Source organism: Gossypium arboreum, chromosome 9 (genome assembly GCF_025698485.1).
Source record: "Gossypium arboreum isolate Shixiya-1 chromosome 9, ASM2569848v2, whole genome shotgun sequence".
Taxonomy (NCBI): Eukaryota; Viridiplantae; Streptophyta; class Magnoliopsida; order Malvales; family Malvaceae; genus Gossypium; species Gossypium arboreum.
This window is the reverse complement of record NC_069078.1, coordinates 72,490,145-72,513,296: the sequence shown is the minus strand read 5'-3', so window position 1 is coordinate 72,513,296 and position 23,152 is coordinate 72,490,145. Positions and strand designations below refer to the sequence as shown.

General features: G+C 34.9%; 2 protein-coding genes across 4 annotated transcripts; one reads left to right on the top strand and one right to left on the bottom strand.

Moving 5' to 3' along the window:
* Positions 1–3,696: 3,696 nt before the first annotated feature.
* LOC108457047 (nonsense-mediated mRNA decay factor SMG7) lies at positions 3,697–10,541 on the top strand. 2 transcript variants are annotated; one of them, XM_017755854.2, is made up of 8 exons: positions 3,697–4,488; positions 5,561–5,664; positions 5,743–6,348; positions 6,486–6,608; positions 7,194–7,426; positions 7,517–9,441; positions 9,550–9,689; positions 10,047–10,541. In XM_017755854.2, exons 2-6 carry the CDS (start codon positions 5,590–5,592, stop codon positions 9,417–9,419), a joined length of 2,940 nt encoding a protein of 979 aa, XP_017611343.1. In that variant the 5' UTR covers positions 3,697–4,488; positions 5,561–5,589; the 3' UTR covers positions 9,420–9,441; positions 9,550–9,689; positions 10,047–10,541. The 2 variants fall into 2 exon arrangements, with proteins under 2 accessions (XP_017611343.1, XP_017611344.1); XM_017755855.2 differs by having other exon boundaries at positions 4,167–4,488; positions 5,605–5,664.
* A 3,978-nt stretch (positions 10,542–14,519) lies between these two features.
* On the bottom strand, positions 14,520–18,155 carry LOC108454191 (hydroxyproline O-arabinosyltransferase NOD3-like). Of its 2 annotated transcripts, none has more exons than XM_017752566.2 (9): positions 17,876–18,155; positions 16,997–17,595; positions 16,650–16,717; positions 16,357–16,558; positions 16,117–16,214; positions 15,950–16,019; positions 15,786–15,857; positions 15,543–15,656; positions 14,520–14,982 (listed from the first exon to the last, which is right to left on the bottom strand). In XM_017752566.2, exons 2-9 carry the CDS (start codon positions 17,375–17,377, stop codon positions 14,911–14,913), a joined length of 1,077 nt encoding a protein of 358 aa, XP_017608055.1. In that variant the 5' UTR covers positions 17,378–17,595; positions 17,876–18,155; the 3' UTR covers positions 14,520–14,910. The 2 variants fall into 2 exon arrangements, with proteins under 2 accessions (XP_017608055.1, XP_017608056.1); XM_017752567.2 differs by having other exon boundaries at positions 16,997–17,541.
* Between the last annotated feature and the right edge of the window lie 4,997 nt (positions 18,156–23,152).

The window sequence follows — 23,152 nt, the reverse complement described above, 5'->3', positions numbered from 1 at the left end:
CTAAGAATTTATGCTTACTCCCTCCTTTCCATTCTTTGTAGTTTTGACAAGCCAGCTCGAAAATTGGGAACGGTCAGAGGCTCGCTCACACTATCCGTGGACCATTTTGGTATAGTGGCTTGTATATTTTGAGTATGGCATGTATAGTATTATAATCATTTTGTATATATAATCTTATGATATGACTATTGGGTGGTAAGGAAATGCTTGGTAATGATTAGCCATTGGAATGGCTAATCAATATCATATTTGGTGTTATATATACTTAATGTGCTATCTAATCCATGGAAATTCATAAAAAAGGTGAAATTTGCTATAAAACAATATCATACAACAGCAATGACGTGAGTTTGAAAAATCACTAAAAATAGTAGAGACAGAACTGGATGATGATTAAAATATGAAATTGAAGCTTATTGAGTCTATTTTTCATATGAGAGAAACAAAACAGGTAAATGAGTTGTATTTTATGAGAAATTTGAGTTTTGGTGGAACAGGATTAGAGCAATTTTTGAATCCCCTATTCTGACTTTATAAATTCACTAAAAATTGTACAAAAATAATTAGAAGTCATACTTTATATATATAGATTCCTTATTGAGTCTAATTTTAAGAGAAACAAACGATATAGTCATCTGAATTCTGTACAGAGAGAAAAGTGATTCGTAGTGAATAGAGGTTAGAGCAGTTGAACACTGAAATAGGGGAAATTTTAACTAATAAACTGTACTAATTGGCCTGACCAAAAATTCTGGAAAAAAATTAATAAATAGATATATGAGTCTAGTTTCAGGAAAAATTTACGGATTTTAATTTTGAGTTTCGTAACTCGAGATATGATTTTTTTTAGCGACTGTGACGCAGATGGCCAGTTTATTACGAAAGGTGAAATAAATTGTTTAAAATTGTTTAAGTGATAATTTAAGTCTGTTAATGCCTTGTGCTCAACTCCGGCGACGGTCTCGGGTAAAGAGGTGTTACAGTAAAACTTATCAGGTTTTTTAATTTTCTTTTTTTTTTTCCTTTTTTCTTAAGGCACGAGTAATCTCCTTACATTCTAAATCATATGCTTGAAGCAATCTGCACATTCAGATCTAGTCATAAAAGAAGACACAAAATTAGGTATTCTCAAAATTTGATAGGTGTCAAATCCACAAAAAATAAAATTCTACACTTAAACTGAATATAAATGAGCTATATAGGAAGTAAGATCGATCCCATAGAAGTTGATCTATCTGAATATTTATTTTGTTTTTAACCAAAACGTGTCATAGGCAATTTTCGTGTCACGACTCGTGTCAACCTATACAAAACAGAAGGAGAAATTAAATCTAGATATAAATAAACAATAGAATTTAAATAAAAACATAATCGAAACAAACAAATCTAAGTTAAATATTAACAAAATGAAAACCTCTAGCCTCAGGTGCGATTTTGACTTTGGTTTCAAATTGTTCTAAGAAAATAAAAAATTTCCCTCAATTGATAAATCAGTTATAGTGATCGATGAACAACCTTAAACCAGTAGTCCTTTCGTATGTAAATTAACCATAGGAATAGCATGACAACAAACCATTACCAAGTGAACAACCTTAAAATCAACTTTCATGATTTAATTTTTCGATTCCTTTGTAAACTAGAAGGACCCAATTCAAATCAACAACTTCAATTGTGCCAAAATAATCTTAGATTCTAAATATTGTATACACCAACTTGAGTTCCTGTGTCAAATTTTTCATGCAATTCATATATCAACTCGTTTTCGACACATTAGACAATTGTATAAAATATTAAAATATGTCAATTAAGCACACAATAAATAGGGAAATGAATATACTGAATAAAAATATACAAAAATAATAAAAAGTATAATTATTTATTTTATTTTAAATTTACATAGTAAATATAATTCAACAATATTTATGAGATTTTCTTCGAATATGAGGGATAAATGGATAACTCTTAAAATCATAAAGGTAAGCATATTTTACATAAATTGAGAGGGTAAATGTTAAAAGCAATAAATTTATTATCTATTTTAAGTTTACACTAATGGTATAGTTAAAGTACAAACACAAATTCGTTTGTACTGTAATTAATTAAAATATAAATTTTTAGTCATTTGTCAAAAGTTATATCATTTGATTTTTGAAAAAATTATAACTATTCAAACAATATTATTCGAATAGTTATACAATTAGATGAATAATTATTATTTTATTTATTTATTCAAAATACTATTATTGAAAGATGTCTCTATAAAAGACATGAAAATTTTTATAAATAGGAATGAGATTTCATTTATAAATCACACTAATAAATTCTAAAATTATTTCTTTCCTTCCACCATTTTCTAATATTATTAGATTATTTTATAAAGTATTACTATAGAAATCTTTTGTAGAAATTGAGTTTCTTGTTATATATTACTTGGTAGTTAGTGGATTATTCTCGTCAATGCAAAACACAAATAGTCATTGACTTCATTGTATGCTTTCGAAATTAATTTACTTGAAATTCTTTTGCACAAAAAAAAAAATTGAAAAGGAATATAAAAGTACATAAAACGTTACTAAAATAAAAGAAACCCAACAACTTTTTATAAAAGAAAATGGCTACTACAAAAGTTGATAACATATTGGTCTGATAATCCGAATTTTGAAGTTTTAGCTTAAAGTTTTTTTAATATTTATTCTAGTTGAAGATTAATTTTGTTTTAATTATTAGTAAAATAATGTTACATCTAAAATTGTAAGATGAGGTGAATATGCACACATGTTAATTTTGGATTTGTTTGAGTTTTCTCTCTACTTGATTTTATTTTATTAATTTAATTTTTTATTTTAATAATGAAATAGACGAATTAGATCTAGCTTAAGATTTTTATATCAAATAAATTCATATTGTGAGGGAGAGCTTCGAATTCAAAATTCATTTATTTTGTACATTCAAGTCATTTTTTGGATCACGTATGTTCGTTTATTTTTTTAATCAATTTCACTTGAATTTAATGAAATTTTATCATTTCCAAACACAATGCTCACAAGTTTCACCTATTTTTAAGTGTAAAGCCATAAGCCGATCTTCTCACCAATAGCCCAAGAGATTCCATGTGAGCACACTCCCCGATTCAACGGTCGCTTTATCAGGTTTCAACCTCTCATTTGCTACCATTTCTCAAAAACAAAAGGACCCACAACCCCATTCCAATTGTTCATTAAAGTTGCAACATGACATACCAAGAAACAACATCCCTCAAAGGCATTGCCTTAAAGAAAAGCACCGTGAATAACCAATTAATTTCAGGTAACAATGTTTCACTCGGGAATTTCATCGAATAATTTACTTGCATCATCAAAATAATAGACAACACATTGTTAAAAGTTTTGACGAACACATAAAAAGCAGAAAAATGGAAGGAAAAAACAAAATTTGATTCATTGATTTCATTCTCTTGCCATTCATACAGAAAAAAGAAGTAGTTAACAACTACTTCCTGTAAATTCAGCAACATGTTTCTTGATCTTTTGGTGTTCTTTTTTTGTCGACTTCCATCTTTTAGCTTAAAATAAGCTTATCCAAGAATCCAATATGATTAACGTTATTTTAGTAAAAAACCAATATGGTTAACGTTATTTTAGTAAAAAACCTATCATGCTAGTATTTAAAATTGAAATTCCTAAGTTGGTATTTTTTATTGATACTTAATAACACCATTAATTTTAAAAATTTCAACCTATCATGCTGCACCACGTGTCTTCAATAATCATTATTTTAATTTTAAATAATACAAAAATTATTTTTCTTTAATTAATAAAAAAATTACTTTTTCATATCATCTTCTCCTCTGAAACAAAACGCTTTGTTTGATATCCTAATCCTAGTGTTGCTGTCGTAAGCCGCCGCACTCCGGCATGACTTCTCCATCCAGACAGTAACACGAGTCCCCTCTGCTCGTTTTGTTTTCTTATCTGATGGCTTGAAATGCGAGTTGATTGATTTCTTCCTCTTTTTTTATCTCTTAACCACGAAACCTTTGGTGTTTCAGTTCTAATTTGTTTTTACGAATAATTTTTTTAATTTAAATAAAAATGTTTTTTATTTTTAGACACGTGGCGTAATATAATAGGTTGAAAATTTAGAATTTAATGTGTTAACTGGGTAAGAAAACACTAACTTGAATTTTAGATATCAATTAGATAAAAAAAAATTTTAGAACAGCAGCAGCACTAGAAATCCAACGGTGTCGTTTGGTTTGCCGCCTGAGTCTTAAGATTTGGTCAATAAATAATAATAAAAAAGAAAATAAAAGAAAAGACATTGAAATATTGAAATTGTAACCTATTCATCCCCAGTTAGACCAAAAACCAGACTAGCCTACCTTCCCCTCTCTCTTTCTGCGACCAATTCTTCTTTTATTTCTCTTTAACTCGTTTCCCCATGCTGTAATTCTTGGCTTCTACTCGGATTTTATCCTCCTCAGCTGAGGTTAGTTCTTTTTTTCTTCTTTTTATTTTAAATTTCGTTTTGATTTTGATTTATTTTTCTGGTGACAGTGAAGGATTGATTGATGTAATTATTGTTATCATCTTTTGCTACCTTCGGATCTGGTGCTGTTTCTTTTTGTTCTCTTATTTTTGTTGGTTATGATTTATGAACTCCAATCTTTTTATGTGTATTTATTGTTTTCTATTAAATAAGTGAAAGAAAAATTGAAAGTGTAAATGTAAATCGATATAGGGAACTTTTTCTTTTCGTTTCTTTGCTTTCTTATCTCTGATTTTCTTTACAAAATTTTAGAGAGAAAAAAGGTAAATAATAAATATACGTTCGGAATTGATTTGAGTTCGTAAGAGAGAGGGATTGAATTTTATTCTGTTTTCTCTATGAGCAATTGGGAATTTTATTATTTGGAAGACTATGCTTTTTTAGGGTTTTTTTTAAATGAAAAAAAATTCCTTCCTTTATTTAATTGTTCTTTATTGATTATAAAGTGTTTGGGGCTGTTAACTTTTTGCAAGAAAAAGGTATTCTGGATTTGGCATTTTTATTGGCTAAGAGAAATACTAGTTTTAGGATTTTATGGCTGGAGTGATTGCCAGTTCTTTCTTATCTTTCCATAGAATTTGAAAGGGTTTTCAAGTATTGTTTGATTTATCTTAAGAGGATCAGCAGCATATGGTTTTGGATTAACTGTGCTTTTTAGAGCATTGTTATGTTCTGCGAGAGTCCACTACATAGTATTTGATGATTTTGGCAATCTTGATCGTGGGTATTCAATTAGTTTATTCTTTTAGCAAGTTTTTTTTTTTTTTTTTTTTGAGATGCGCACTGGTGCACTGTAAATGTCTTCTTGATTAGTAATTTGAACTATGTCCATCTGGTAATCTGGCTATAAAGTTTCTCCAAATTTGTAGAAGTTTGTTGTTATTAACATAGAAAGTGATTTACTGTTTGGATTTTTAGATTCTTTTCGTCCAATCCCTTAATCCAACTTAGTGTAGTTTATTGAATCTGTATTAGCCACTGGTTTGTAGCTAATGATGTGTGCATTCTGCAGATTTCATTTTGACAGGGTATTTTAAATGAATGATGATAGTGCAGATGGATAAAATGTCGACAGCTCCTTCATCCAGGGAGGGTGCACAGTGTCTTTATAAGAAGGTATCTTCTTTTGTTTAGAAAATGAGGTTCCGTTTGAGTTTCTTACCGATGGAAGTTAATATTTGGTAGTCCATGCAGAATATAGAGCTGGAAAATAATCGTAGGAAATCTGCTCAGGCACGAGTACCCTCAGATCCAAATACCTGGCAGCAGATGCGTGAGAACTATGAGGCAATAATTCTCGAGGACCATGCATTTTCTGAGCAGAACAATATTGAATATGCTTTGTGGCAATTACATTACAAACGGATTGAGGAACTAAGAGCACATTATAGTGCTGCCCTAACTTCTGCCAGGTCAACCACATCTCAGGGCGTGAAAGTTCCCCCACAGTCTGACAGGCTTACAAAAATAAGATTGCAGTTTAAGACTTTCCTTTCAGAGGCAACAGGATTTTATCATGAATTGATTTTGAAAATCAGAGCAAAGTATGGACTTCCATTTGGGTATTTCTCTGATGATTCAGAAAGCCTAATTGTTATGGACAAAGATGGGAAGAAATCTGCTGAGATAAAAATGGGTTTGGTGTCTTGTCACCGTTGTTTGATATACTTGGGAGACCTAGCACGGTACAAAGGATTATATGGAGATGGAGACTCTAAAACACGTGAGTATGCAGCTGCTTCAAGTTACTACTTGCAAGCTGTGTCAGTTTGGCCCTTAAGTGGGAATCCACATCATCAGGTTTTTCTTTATTTTCCTTTCCCTGTTGATTGAGTATCCTTAACTTTTATGCCTTAGTAATCTTTTTTACTGACTTGTATTTCTCCTGTTCAACAATATCCTGATTCTTTATGTGGGAAACTATCTCCTTATTTCAGCTAGCTATATTGGCATCCTACTCGGGAGACGAGGTGGTGGCTGTTTATCGATATTTTCGGAGTCTGGCATTGGATAACCCCTTTTCAACTGCTAGGGATAACTTGATTGTGGCTTTTGAGAAGGTATAAGTGCAAATCTTAATTTTTATTTTGGCATTTAAGTTCGTTCATTCTGTGCGATGGAGTGGTGTGTGTTGTACTAGCTAACGAAGAATGCTTGGTTGAACATTTTTATGTGTGCACTGTCTTAAGAAGCAGTGATTGATGGGTTTTTGATATGTAGATAATTGCAAACTATTAACTTTGTCTTTTTTATATTTGCAAAGTTCCTGGTTGTTACCATAAAAGGTGGTACCTTCCAGCCTAATGGGAAGAGAATATATATTGATCCATCCCTTCTAGATCACAAATGGGGTACTGTGGGTTGCACATGCTTAATATTGTCAAATTTTTTGACAGAAGATATTGTGTTTTTTCTTGCTAAACTTATTTAATAAGTATAGCAAAAGCTAATATGACACAATGTCAAACTCCTACCCGGTTTTTTCATTATGGAATTTTGGGAGTTGGGGTGGCTTTTTACAGTTTTGAAAGGCATTTTCCTTTTTTTTTTGAGCATGCATCCAGTTTTTGACATGTTAGATGGTTTAAACTTTTATATGCAAGTATTGGAAATGGTATTGAATGTATTCATTTTTGTTTTATCAGAACCGTCATAGTTACTCACAGCTTACTGGAGATGCTAAAACTTCCTTGGTCAAGGAGCCTGCAGTGTCGTTATCGGGAAAAGGTAGAAGGAAAGCGGAAGCAAAACCTACATCGAAAGAATCCAACATGGAATCAAGGCCTCCTAAGGAGAAAGAATCTGGTGCCCAGGATAATTTGAAGTCCTTCTGCATTCGATTTGTGCGTCTAAATGATATTCTTTTTACACACACAAGGTATATTTTCTCTGAAATGTTTCAATTTTGTTATTGACCAAGTATTTTTTTTTTTGGGGTTTTGTCCTTATTGAAGCTTCCTTTGTGCAGTCTGGAGACTTTTGCAGATGTTCTTAAATTGGTTAGCCATGATTTATGCGAACTTCTGTCTTCGGGACCAGAAGAGAAATTGAGTTTTGGCACAGATGCTACTGAGAATGCACTTTTCCTTGTTAGGTTGGTTTCAGTTCTCATATTTACTGTTCACAATCTGAAGAGGGAGAGTGAAGCTCAAACATATGCTGAAATTGTACAGCGTGCTGCGTTGCTTCAGAATGCATTGACAGCCATTTTTGAGTTGATGGGATATGTGGTAGAGAGATGTTTGCAGCTCAAGGATGTTTCTTCTAGCTACACCTTACCAGCTATTCTGGTTTTTGTAGAGTGGCTGGCTTGCTGCCCGGATGTTGCAACAGCTGACGGTGATGTTGATGAGAAACAGTCAATTACTAGATCACTCTTCTGGAAACATTGCGTATCATTTCTAAATAAGATCCTGACAATTGGGCCAATGTGCATCGACGATGATGAAGATGAGACCTTTTTCAATATGAGCAGGTATGAAGAAGGAGAAACTGAAAACCTTCTTGCATTGTGGGAGGACTTTGAGTTGCGAGGGTTCTTGCCTCTTGTTACAGCACATAACATTTTGGACTTCTCAAGGAAACGTTCCTTTATAAGCGATGGTGATAAGGAAAAGAAAGCCCGTGTCAAGAGAATTTTAGCTGCTGGGAGGGCTCTTGCTAGTGTCATTAGGATTGATCAGAAAACTGTTTGTTTTGATTCAAAAGCCAAGAAATTTCTTGTTGGTGTTGAGCCTTGTGAAGGTGTCACATTTGGGTCTTCTACCCTGCTGGCAGCAAATGGCGTGGAACATGAAACCCCCTCTGAGAAGATTAATATTGGAAATATGCTGCCAATCGCACCTGGAATTGTTGCGGAAGATGATGATGATGAAGTGATTGTTTTCCAGCCTTCTGTGAGTGAAAAGAGAATTGAGGTGATCAATTCTAACAGGCCTCCTCCTGAGACTTTGAAGCTTGATCTAAGTAGTTGTGGAGGTGATCGCAATTTCTATGGCAGTTCCGTGTCTGCTTCTCTTGATAGTCTTCGCCAGCATAATAAATCTGATGCTAGTCCTCCACTGCCTGCATCTGTTGGTAGCATTCACTCTCAGCAGTTACAGCCTGTTCAGATGCAGGCATCTAGGTGGTCAGTGAAGGAAGCTACTTCAGTGTCTAATAGTTTGAGGGCTTTGACAATGTTGGAAAATGGGCATTTAAGAAAACATGAGATGCAAGATAATCTAGGCCTTCGTCATCCTGCTGCTTACTCTTTTGCTATCCAACAACCTATCAATGCTAGTGCTGGCGGTATGTACTACAGTCAGACAAAAGTGCCAGAAACTGTGATCCCATCTGGAATTGATACAATTGTGTCGTCTAGAGTTGCTGCTGATGCTTTGGCTTCTAAAACTACCTCAGCTTCACAAGTTGGGATGCATAATAATCCAGTTAATGGCGCTGTTAGGCATCTTGGCCCCCCACCAGGTTTTGGCCCTGTTCCTCCAAAGCCACCAAGTGAAGAAACCCCTGTGATGGATGATTATAGTTGGTTGGATGGATATCGGTTGGCATCATCATTGAAAGGCTCTGGGCTTGATAGTTCTCTCAATTATGCGTCTCATGCAGATTCCCTGTATGTCAATAATAGCAGCAGTGGCTTGACTGGAACAATAAGCTTTCCTTTCCCTGGAAAACAGGTCTCACCGGTGCAATTTCAAATGGAAAAGCAGAATAGCTGGCAGGATTACAATACCCTTGATCATAAAAAATTTCAACATGAACAGAAGCTGCAGCAACATCAATTCATGAATGGAAACCAGCAGCAGTTTACCTCACTGCCTGAGCAGTTTCAAGGACAATCAATGTGGACAGGACGTTATTTTGTGTGAGATCAATATCCAAGTATACATGGTAGCTTTGCTTTATTGCTGGTTCTGTTTCCTAATTTGGAGTTGATTATAATAGTTGTTAAAGTTCTTTTTACGTAACTTGTTCACCAACTTGCTTTTTCGTCTTGAGGTTTTTGGGAATGATTCCTATGAATTTACTGCATCCATTTGCTGCCGAAGTGAACTCCAACTTTGAAGCATTGTGGGCTTATTTGTTGCTGCGTAGCTGTCCTTGGCTTCTACTTCTAGTGGGCACTTGCTGCTCAACAGGTGAGATTGCCCCAATTAATTTTCTTAGTTCATTTTCCACTTGCTTTCTTTTCTTTTATTTTGTATGCACTTGGTGATTTTATTTGTTAGAAATTTCCAAATACTTGGTGCTTTCTTTAGTTCACTTTTCTCTCTTTTTGTGTTTTTGTGCGTATGCACCTAGTGATTTTATGCTGGATCAATTCTTGGTAACACTAATGCTTAAAATTCATTCTGTACTTCGTACCAGACAAAATGTTTCCACAGGTCTGATTCTGTTGGTTTGAATTTGATGCACATGTTGATGCTTGTTGTGTCACGTGATGCGTATTTTTCTGTTTACTTCGACAGAATTGTCTCTTAAAGTTATTTTTGCAGGTTTTGCATGATGTGTGGAGAAAGAATGAGGAAATCATCTTCAAGATGTGGAACTTTGAAGGAGCTAGTGTCTTAAGTGGTCACTTTGGGATGGAGATAGAACGTGTTAATAAGATCGATCTGTTGGTTTTGGGGCTCTTGCTGGGGGATTTGATAGAATAAACTTGGTTAACTATCCTATTAACTTTCCAATGGTTCAAAGTCAACAGCAAGCAGGCAGTTGTAATATATGTATTCGCTGTGAAGCTTGGCCAATCCTCTCCTAGGTATGTCGGATCTGCATATCGGTGGGTTTGAGCAGTTGGGTTGGGATTATGGTGGTTGCAGAATGTGTGGGTGAGAATCGAGTGATGTGTATGTTGTTTGATATGGGATTCGAATACTTGTTTATGTTTTCAGGGATGGATGATGATAAGTGTCTTTTGTTGAAGTTGGGGTGGGTTCACTCCAAACATTTTCTGTTATGAAATAAAAAGAATGCATGATTTTCTCTTTTGTTTGTGCCTGCCAACCTGCCTTTCTTCGCTTCCCCTTCGTAGTTATTTGTGTCTGTATGTGTATATATGATGAATTTGAGTTTCGATAAAGTTATTTTGAGATGGTAAAAGGTTAACATGATCCGTTCTTTAATCAAGCAAGGCCATGATATATATATATATATATGTGTGTGTGTGTGTGTGTATAAAATGAAATGAAGTCCCCTGAACAAGAAATAGAGTTAGGATTGAAAGAATCTAAAGAACTAAAGAAATCAAGAACAAACAGATGAGTTCTTAGTATGTAGAATATGAGATTTGGTATAATCCTGACAGACTGCTATTGTCAAACTAAATAACTGGTACACAAGGCAAGCCCACGCACCTAATTCTTTCAACAAATGATTGAACTAGATGATCTCTGTATTCTGCTGTTGTGTGGGGAACAGTTGTAATACATGCTTTCGTTGACTCAGGTGAAGGCACCCATTTTTCCTGGAAACTTCAGCCCCAAAAAATAACTGAAATCTCCAATATCTTTCAGGAAAAATTCCTGATGTAACTGCGGAACAATACGATTAATCAGCTCACTATTATCATCTGTGATTATGGCATCATTGACGTATGCTAAGAGCAAAACACAAGCCTGTTGATCCCTTGGAAAGAACAGAGACAGCTTTGACACAGAGCTTTCAAAATTGAGAACATTACCATATAGTTTCAAAGCTTATCAAACCAAGCCCTAAGGGCTTGTCTAAGGCCATAGAGAGCCTTTTTCTAACTCGATACTGAACGTTGACCAGTGGAATCAAATGTCTCAAAACCAGGTTGCTAAAATCATAAACACTTTAGCCAAATCCCAATTTAGAAAAAGCATTTGTGATGAACTGCTAGAGCAAGAACAGTTCGAATAGTGTTAGCTTTGACCACTAGGCTGAAGGTCTATTGAAAGCCATTGATCCGCCAGATCCTTCACTTCGGAAATCCATTTCATCCTACTAACTTCCTATTAGGAGACCAGGTTTGATTTTCATGCACAGCCTTTCTACACTTTGGATCAAGCATAAGCTCGAATTTCAGGCTCAAATGTACCAACTTTGCTCCTTGTGACCATAGGTTGGACATTGCAAACATCAAGTGAAACATGAGTTGAGGGATTAGCCACTTCAGGTACATGTACTTGTGTACAGGACTGCTCAAAGGGCAGTATAGAACACTGCTCCAGGGAATATTAGTAGGTAGCATCTCTGGTGAGAAATGTTTAGAGGACTCCTTGAGAGATGTGAGGGTGGAAGCTGTATAGAAATCACTGGAATTTTGAAGACTGATTTCTGACGACCTTGAGTAAGTTGCTGAAAAGGAAATACACTTTCATCAAATTTCACGTGTCTTGTAATATAGATTCTCCCATGGGAGTCCATGCACCTATAGCCTTGATGCTGATCACTGTAACCACCAATAAAGGTACAATGGGTGGAATGAAATGCAAGTTTATTCCTATTATTACGAGTTAATAGAGGATAACAAAGGCAGCCAAACACTCGGAGAAAACCATAATTAGGGGATTTCTTGTACAACATCTCAAACGGTGAGACATCAGAGAGTACCTTTGTAGGAAGTTCATTGATGAGACGAACAACAGTGTAGAACACATCATTCCAGTGAGAGAAAGGGAGAGATGCTTAAGCAAACAAGTGAGACCAATTTCTGCAATATCTCTATGCAACAATTCCATTTTGTTGAGAGGTATGAGGACAAGTGATACGATGTTGGATCCCACAAACTCTGAGAAGAGAACCAAACGAGCAGAACTCACCATCCCCATCAGTCTGCAGCGCCTTACTACGAGACCCAAGACTTAGCTCAGCTTTGCTTTTGAAAAATAAGAAAAGCAGACAGAGCATCGGACTTCTTCTTCAAGAAATATATCCAGGTATGCCTTAAGTATGCATCAATGAAGGCAATATAATATTGATAACCATACGAATAATAAGTTGCTAGTCCCCAAAGATCGGGCTCAACTAACTCGAGAGGAGCTTCAATCTTGGTTGTAGAAGAAAAAAAAATGGAATCTGACTTTTTCCAAGCTGACAAGCAGCACAGAAATATGTACTTTCATTCATAGTAACAGAAACATTACAATTTTGAAGAACTTTGCTCACAACATTACTACGATGCCATAGCACATAGGCTGAGGATTGGCTAGTAATTATTACAAGGAGTAGTATGTACAACGGTAGAAAAAGCCGCCGTAGAAGAACCGCAAAGAACACCAAGAGAAAAATGACAATGTTGCAACTCATAAAGACCATTTTTCTCAACTCCACTAAGCAAAATTGTTAGAAGTTGGCCAACCATGCAGCAGTTCTCTCTCATGTCGAAGTGGCGAAAGGCTAGAAGTCTCCACAAGTGGTCAAGTGCGAGACCCGCGAAATGGCAAAATGCGAGAAGTCTCCACAAGTGGCTGTTGAAAGGTGGCCAACCATGCTACTGTTGGTATTTTGATGATTGCATGCAGCTTGTGTGCACGCTGTATTAACAAGTTTTTTGTCTTAGTTGCATTGTAATGTTGTTTAGTTGAAAATAAACCAGTTTGTTGACAGCTTGATGTGTTTAGCTAGTAAATGACTTGTTCAGTTAACTTGTTTTAGTGTACAAGTAATATTTTAGTAGTTTTAATGCTGTATAGTGGGAGTGGTTGAGCATTTGGAGAAGCGACTATAGATGTATTGCTTTTGTAGTTGAATATGTGAGCAGACTGTAGAGAGCAGATTGTTTCATGCTTCCTTGCTCCACGTTTGTCAGTAAGCTGATATTTTTCATGCTTCTTTGTTGCACGTTTGTTAGCAAGCTAATATTTTTCATGTTTCCTTGCTACCCGTTTGTGAGCAAGCTAATGTTCAAGAATAGAGAGCGAATCAGTTTTTTGCTACTCTCAATTGTTGGTTTTGAATTGATTGCTAATTTTTTAATCGATTTTTTCTTTTGATTTTCATCTTTCTTTCTTTGCTTAAAACGCCAACAAAAATTTACAGCGTTGGAATGTAAGACAATGAGTTCGGTAAAATTCAAAACACACATTATTGTCCTTTGTAAACTAAGATACGAATAATAAGTTTTTGGTAATGTTGGTGCATGGGGATAAAAATAACTTATGAGAAATTAATGAAGGCTTCAAGGTGTGAATCAATGCCACTTTCTTTGAGGTTCTATTCGCCCCCACCTATATTATGGTGTGTAATCAAGCTTTTACATTTAACAAAGTTGACACCACCCAGGTAAATCATCTGATTGTTGACTGGTAGTCACAATAGAAACAATGTTCTCATATTCTAGTGGTAAGCCATATAGAATGGTTGACTGTTGTACATCGCCTGAAATTACTTGCTCACAGCTAGACAACGTGTCATAGATATGTCCAAATTCAGCAATACATTTTCGCATAGGCTTACCAAGTTTCTTTGTGTTATACAACAAGAACTCAAACTTCATCCTTTTGGTATGAGACTGACTCCAAAAGATTTGATTGAGAGCACTCCAAATACCAAAGGGAGTACTTTAACCAATCAAATGAATGTGCCAAGAGGGACTTACATAGTACACATACAGGAGTCCCTGACTCGTCTGTAACCATTTGTGAGGGTATGAGAATTGTCCCATCTACAAAAACTTGCAATCTATGCGTTTTGAGAATGAGAAAGACATATTTCCACGCCAAAGTAGCTGTGCGATCTTCTCTGTGGAAAGCAAACACTATGGTTGGCCGCGGATTTACCTCTTGATCATTAGGACTTGTGTCAGAATCCATAGTTGAATAAAAAGTTTTAATACGCTATTCAAGAACCCAGATGTAAAAAAGGATTGATTGGTTAAGAAGTCACTGAGTACAACACCTCCGGTTGCTAACCGTGGTGGCTCTATTACCATGAAAGATCTCCTCCAAGATGAGAGAAAAGAAAAAAAAAAAGAACTAACGAAAGCAAATGAAGACTATCAATTTAGACTATTGAAATAGATACTGCAGGTGCAACTTAGTTATCCCAACACTCCAAAGTGGCAAAGGCTAAAAAACAGAGAAGCATTGCCATGCTTCATTCATCAACCAAAAAGGTTTTCAACACCAACCCCAATGATTGATTTACAGTCCGAAAAACTTCACAAGAAAAAATTCGATAAATCAACATCATACTTAACATGAAAGAAGGCATTTCATGATTATAAATATAAGTGTAAAAAAATGATATATCCCTCCTTTAACTTGTAAACATACCCTTTTCTCTATGTATACTGCTGTCTCAGCTACCTCTGTATTTCATGTCCATAACTCTAGTTGGAAAGCAGATTGATACCAGCGTCAAAATGGATGCGCAGATTAGTAAGATCAGATCTCAGCCACGATTTAGTGTATCCCAATTGGGAATATTCTCTGTAGCTTCGTTCACCATCTTCACAAGTCTCACCTGAAGATATTGCAAAGATCACATTAGAAACTGTTTGCAACTAGAAAGGTTTATGTTGAGAAACTATTTAATTTTCCGAGTTTATTTAAATAGGCATCAAGACTCGGGGAAACAGTCTGGATAGGATGATTGACTGATTTTTCTATTATGGTTTGAGGCAATAGCAGAATATTAGTGCCAAGCTGCTACTCAGTAGTACTTCCAGCATCGAATATCACCAACTTTATGTCACAAATCAGCAACAACATTGAGTTGATAACTAAATTTAATAATGAAAAAACGGAACTGAAATAAGAAATCATAATTTCCCAAATAATGCTTCAATCTTTTAGCATCTGCAACATAATTTGAATGAAGTACAAAACAACGACAGTTTGATTAACTAGAAATGAGTGAGACAATGATTACTGCCATTAGCTAGCTCCGGCTAATGAGCATGGTAAAAAATGAAAAACTTGCTCTAGGGTATGGTTTGAGCTGTTTTAGTCAATGATCAGTCTATCAACTTATATATTTACCACATGACCCACATTTATATTTTCCCAAATGGATGAACTTACCACACTTTCAGGAACACCTGGAGGGGGCAAAGAGAGGTTCCTTGGAGGAGGCCCACTAAGGTACGATCTCTTATCGAAACGCCATTCTCCAATCTTTCCATACGTTAATTCTCCCTGTAATGCCAACTCAGAGTGAAGAACTTGTAGGCAAAACTTCATCTTAAAGTGGTAAACAACTTGAAGATTACATATAGAATTCAGAAACAATAAAGAGAGACAGCTTTTCCTGTATGGTTGTTGTACCTTCAAATTGTAGTCACATCCGTAAGTATAATGGATTATAAACTTCTTCCCTACTTCCGTATCCCATGGTGGCTGAAAACAAAACAGAGATGGAAGTTGAACTTCAAATTGTTGCTAAAGGTCATTGAGAGAGAAAGAAAAGGTTCATAGGGTATTATTAAAACCTGGAGCATGAAGTCTTTATGAAGTATGTGGTGCACGTCATGCAGTGCAGATGCCACAGCATATGCATACCTAAGTTTCAATTGAATGATCACCCATGTCAAAATGCTATATCAGCCAAAAGAACAAAATTAAAACAAAATGTAACAAAAAAAGAAGAGTTTCTCACATTTCTAGCACCCATCCAAATGCTTTGTCAGTCACTGGGTCATCTTTCATCCTCAAAGAAATATTCATCCATGTAGGTGCAATTTTCTCCAGCACAGACTATTATAAACCAATAAATTATGCTTTAAATTTGTATAAATATTAATGCAAAAAAAAAAAGAAAAAAAAGAAAAATCTGAAAGGTGATTTATGCTCCAAAAAAATGTGCCACACAAGCTATATGACAATCATAATGATATACCGTTCTAATAATCACAGGAGAATTGCCAATTGGATCGATATTCTTCACAGGGCCCTTCTCCTCAGGATAATACTTCCTAATAACATGCTCGTGGTCAGACGGCTTAATGTAAAAGAAAGGAAACCCTGCTGGATGTTTTCCACGAGCCAAGTTAGGCAAAGGATTTACAAATACATGGTCAGGTTCAGCCATTAGAATGTATCTGCATCAGTCATAAAATGCAGTAACTTTTCAGATAATGAAAAGGAAGAACATAAAACAAGAATGGTCTTATCGGTTAAATGAAAACTCACTCTTCGTCAATCATTGCTTTTTCCAGCCATTGCACAAAAGCCCATGGTCTATTTAAGACAATGTAACCCTGAAGACGACATTGAGACAAAACAAGAACAATTTAGTCAAAGCAAGGAGGTGATTTTAGTTCAGTTTGTGTTGCTAGAGCATTCACTGTAAAAGTATCATTCAAGTGAAAAACAATATGAACACCTACAACTCCTAATGAGCCGTTTTCAATAAGCTATATCTATAGATTTGATAATATATATGGCACATCCATCAGTTTAGTTGTTTGTTCACTGAATTAGATGTTCAAATATACAAGGGGGAAATGAAGAACTGAAATACTAAACCCAAGACTGACCCGATCTAAACCCTGTGGAAGAGGATCAACAACAAAAGTTGGAATCTCCTCCATCAAATTGTCGGGCTTCCCTGAATGCAAAATTCGAGTGAATTTTCCCATATCTGATCCAGGCATCTCTTTTACCTTCTTATACCAATAATACATAATTCGACACTGCCATTGGCTATACGGAGCATCCGTTGCCGTGAGAGCAACGTGGTACTTTTTAGAACCCCCACCTTCCATCAAATTCCCAGGCATTTGTATAAAAGGATTGGACAAATCCCATTGCTCTGAAGTAGATGTCTTATAGTGTATTATCATAGTCAACAAATTATATGTTGCAAAGAAGAATCCAAGGACTAAAAGTACCAAAAAGAGCGGCGAAACGCGCTTCATCTTTCACTACACAATACAAAACCCAGCCCTTCTCACAGCCGCAACGCCTAATTCAATTTATGCTATTTCGAACAACATCTGGAGAGAAAATTCACAATAATCTACCAAACCGTGCAAATTGGATGCTGACAGTACAGAATTGCTGCAAGTAAGAATACCCTTCACTGCAAAATCCCAGACAATTGATCATAAATCCCTCAGAAATCCAAAGAAAGAATCTGCATAAGTCCATCACAAGCAACATGACAGTAAAGTATGAGTCAATGCTGCATCTAAACGGCAGTGTTGAAAGCAGAAGAATGCAAAACCATGATAGTTCAATCTAGAAACAGAAGAAGGCAAATCTGGGTATCACTTAGAATTCACAATTCGCAAAGATCAGATCTGATATTCTGAGTTTTTCTCTCTTTTTCTTTTTTAAATAAAGCAGCCGTAAAAACCCAAGAAATTAAAAAAAAAATGGAAAGAGAAAATGAGAGATGAATGAAGTAGAAGTACCTGAAGGCATAGGAGAGATTTGGGGTTTAGTTTCTTCTATTCAACGGCAATGGTGGAAAACGCGGAAGTTTTGGCAAGATGGAAAGGGTGGATTGCTTCTAAGCAATAGTATAATTAAAAAATGGGGGCCTACTTGGTGGACAACTGATGTGGTTTATGTTTTAAGATGGTAAGATCTTTGCTTTTGGCTTGTCAGTTGTCAGTATTTGGTTTGGTTTCCACTGTTTTTTTTCCATATGTAGCGACAAGTTTTTGTTGGATTTCAGAGGTCACTTCTTTGCTTCTTTATAGGACATAAACTATTAAATCATTTAAACTAGACATTTTTATTTTTTTTTTGGTAATCGACAGACCAAGTAAAAGCGAGGTAAGTTTTAGCAGCACAGCGTCTTGCTTCCCTTCTTTATGCTACGGTTGCTGCCCTTGTTTTGGACAATTCTGAAGTACGATTTGGATATCCCAATCCAAATTAGACTTCCCTAATAGGATACTAGTCCAGTGTTTCTCTTTGTTCACCAACTTATAACTACTAATTTGGTGCTCAATGAGGAGAAGAAGAGATAACCGAAGAATGAGGATTCTTGCTTGCAATTTAGAACGCACCTTGTTGATTATGGATGATTGTAATACATCTGAGCCTATTCATGACCTCTATGTTGCAGATAGAAAAGCAAATTTCCCAATTGATGAAGTTATCATGCAAAGGAAGTGATCTAGGAGGAGGGAGGTCTGTAGCTGGATGGATATAATTTATCAGTGAGTTGAAGGAGGTTGATCGAGGATATAAGGTCGTTGAGTCGATTAATCACCCCAACAAGGTTGCAGATGGATTTATTAAAAATGACCTTGTTTCTGGCTTTCCAGATGGTCTAGCTGGTGTGCAGGTGAATGTCGTGTAAAAGCATCTAGCATTTCTGCTATCTATGGTGGATCTTATCCCAGGTTGATCAATTCTCATGAGAGAGGGCACCCGAACTAAATGGCTTTGCAAAGGCGAAATGAATTAATAGGGTGACCAAATGGTGGATCTTATCCCAGGTTGACCAATTCTCATGAGAGAGGGCACCCGAACTAAATGGCTTTGCAAAGGCGAAATGAATTAATAGGATGATCAATGCTTTCAGATCCATAACCACATAATGGACAAGACATATCCAGCATTACATTGTAAGCAATTATTGCAGATTTCCTATAAGAACATAATAAGCTTGAAAGGCATCTTGAGTTTCCAGAGAGCTTTCAGTAACTTGAACTAGCGTTTTGGCCTAAGGTATTATCGTGTATAGAATACCAAAGAAGGTCATAAGCCTCTTTGACTGAGAATTCGCCATTGTGTGCATTTTTTCATGTTATCTTTTCCACCGAAGAAGGAATCAGGCCTGGTCATGAGTTCTTTAGCCCCAGCTTCATTAAGATTGTTTCGGACTTTTAAGAGATCCCGGTATTTTTTATTTGGTGTGCACCAGGATTGAACTAGCAGAGAGTTGGAATGAGTTTCAACAATATTGAAATGAAGGCCGTTTGGGTTTGGGGTTGCCCAACTGTTGTTGCTGCTCCAAACCTGAACATCTTTACCCTCATTACAAATGTCTCTGCCATGTAAAATCTCTTTCCATAGCCAAGAATCAAAAGTTTTAGCTTCTACAATCTCCAAGGGTTTAGTTCTGCAATACTGTGCTTTCCAAAATAGAGGCCAATAAAGAATCAAGTTTCTCATAATCCTCCATGCTTGCTTGCTTAGGAAGGAATCATTTGAAAGGTATTAAGGATACCGTTAAGGTGCTTGACAAGCTTTAATGTTAGAATTGAAAAAGATGTATCAATCATCTGCAAATAAAAGTTGGTTAATAGAAGGGTCATTTCTAAAAATTTTGACTCCTTGTAAAAGATTGTCAGATTTAGTTTTGATTAGCATTAGAGGGAATACATTCTAGCAAAGCACAAACAGGTAGGGGAAAAGGGGTTCTCTTATCTTAATTAACGCATAGGTTTGGAAATATCTGAGAGGTTACTGTTAATCAAAACTTGGTAAGTAGCTATTGAGGCACACTGAAGAATGATAGTAATCCATTTCTGCTAAGCCACATGAGCTCAAGAATAGCTTTATGGAATACCCAACTGATTCTCTCAAAAACTTTACTTCAGTTTTCAATGCTTCTAGGGAGTCCTTCCCTCTAGTCTTCCATCTGATGGTATGAAGGAGTTCTTTGACATTATTCTCTCCAACTTTGACAAGGACTTTGAAAATAATTTTGTATGCCACATTTGAAAGGATAATGGGACTATAATAGTCAAAGAGCCTGAATTAAGGAAACACAATTAGGTTATTAGTGGCCCTACAATGTCCTAGAACTCTTGGTAGGAAATGTTTGGTTTACCAAAAATGTTTGGGGCCTTCAAACAACAGTTTGGAAGACCGCGTCTTTTCTTTTGCAGATTGGATTGGATATCCATAAAGATAATTTTTGAAATAAAGTTCAACGTTTTAAGGGTCTATTTGAACAGCACAAAGTAATTAAATGAAAGTGTAATTATTAAGATAATAGTTATACTCTCTTGTAATTACAGTGAATTATAATTCTTTGCATCTGTTTGGTTGACATTGCATCATAATTCCTTATGTCATGTTTGGTAAACAAAATGTAATTACACAATTACACAATTTATATTTTTTAAAATATTAATTACTATAAAATTATTAATCCAATAATTTTTTTAAATGAGTAACAAAATTAGAATTAAATCATCATATGTAATATGTTAGTCCAAGAAAGCGACTAATAATGATTATTAATAAAAATAACAAAAAAAATCATATGCAATTTTATCTACTCTAATGATCCATATTTATTGGGTTATTCCTTCTTTAACTTTTAACATATATTCCTTATTATCATATGTTGGCTCTTGATCAAATTCATCTGAATCTGAATATGAATCTATATCATTAAGATTGCAAGATCTCCTTCTTCTATGTGCTGTTCAAAGTATGAATCATCCTAGTTCCACCCTGTAATACCCTTAACCCGTATCCGTCGCAGGAATAGGGTTACGAGCGTTACTGCACAATTGGAACATTTATAATTTATTTCATTTGAAGATCATAAACGTAACTTAAACCATTCCTACATACACATATCATTCCTAAATCGAGCCCTCAAGGCCTTAAAAATACTTTAGAAATAAATCGGGATCAATTTGAAATCATTTGGAAAGCCTAGGCAAAATTTAGAAAAATTGAAAACAGAGGTCACATGGCCGTGTGGCCAAGCCGTATGCCTCACATAGCTGAGACACACGCTTGTGTCTCAGGCAGTGTAACCTATTCAAAATCCGATTAAACATACTTAAAACATGCCAAAACAATTTAGCTTCAAACATAAACATATAACTCAATTTACATCACATTCACAAAACAACTAACAACCAAAGACATCCTAAGTACATGTCATTACAAAATTAAACATCAGCACACTTGAGATTAGGATTGCTGTTGGATGTTGAGTCGGCAATCAAAGAGAGTACCTAACCTTCACATGGAAAATAAAACTGCACGCTGAGTAAAACTCAGTGATATTTCTATAATTTGAACATTTTAAGACATGATATGATATATGAATGCTCAAATTGAATTATATCATCATACTACTATCTAAGCATACAATTACAAGATATCACCATTTCAATTTCATGCATTTCATCACCTTATTTCATGCTATACTCAATTTTCACAAGTATTCACCTTTAGTTGGTTTAAACATATATCTCAATTCACATCACTTGCTATATAAATAGCTTTGCATAGATCAATCAACAATTTACTTATACTATGGCACAAACCAATTCGCATTAAGCAACTTCACTTATTCGAATAACCATAAGTATATCTAAAGCATTTGAATTTATTTCAAAACTTTAATAATCTAACTCAAGAATATATCATATCTTCCAATGAATAAATGTATATACATAAGTAAATATAATCTTCTTTAGTAATACCTATAACCATCCTCCTTAGATGATTCATAAAACTTTGATGTATAGTCTAGTTGATACACGACACCCGGTGCCTAGCGGATAATCCGTGAAAGAGTTTGCGCCCAATGCAAGTTGGATAAACCAACAAATGTGTGCCCAGCACTAGTCAAATAAACTGACGGAGGTTGCGCCCAGCGCTAGTCAGATAAACCGACGAATAATTGGTGAGCCCAACTCTAATTGGATAAACCAACAATATTTGCGCCCAGCGCTAGTCGAACGAATCGACGATATCAATTACTCATTTTCACGTCCATAATTTTTGCTTTTCATAACTCAATATCAAATTTCATAATTTAATAACACTTCCACTCCAATTATCTCCTAATCATAAATTAATTTATTCCATAATGTCACATTCCATAAACCTCCATTCAATTGAATTAACTTATACGTCCATAAACTTCCATTCAATTTAATTAACAATTATATTAGGGATATATTAAGGCATCAAGTAGTAACTAGATTAATTAAAACAATTTATAAAGTTCGAGTTTGGGGACTACAAACTTACCTAAAACCACAAACAATTATTCCGCAACCTTCTCTTTTCCCCGATTTACAATTGATCTACTTGTTTCACTATCAAAACATAATAAATTAATTTATTAACTAATTCAAATACCATATCAAGTTCAAATTCAAACCATTCTACCATTTAATTACATTTTTACTTATTTGCACTCAACATTTACCCTCGATACAATTAAATCCTCAATTATAGATCATATTATTTAATTAAAATCAAGAAAGTCCCATTCAACCAATTATTCCACAAGGTTCAAAACAACTCGTACTTTCAATTAATCCGCAATTTAATCCTTGAATTTACCATTTCCATAATTAACCAAATATACATATAATTTATTAAAAATCCCTAAATTCTTGAATTTTATAACTGAGCACCATGCTAATTTAATTTATAGTATTAAATTCCTTGAAAGCTAATACTAACAAAACTCATGGTACAAAATATTTTAATTACTCACTAAACTTAGTAATTCAACTCAAATTTCCAGCACAAAGAACAATCCACTAAAACAGTCCCTGAACTTCACAAAGTTAACAATTTAAACCCTAATTCTATCAAAACAACTTCAAATATTAAAATTTTTCAACAGTAGCAACTTCCACAAAAATCATAATTTCTCTAAATTTCCACATGGGTAATCTACTACATAATTTTAAGGTTCCAAAAATATAAAATTTAATTGAAAATAATAAAATCATCCCAACAAA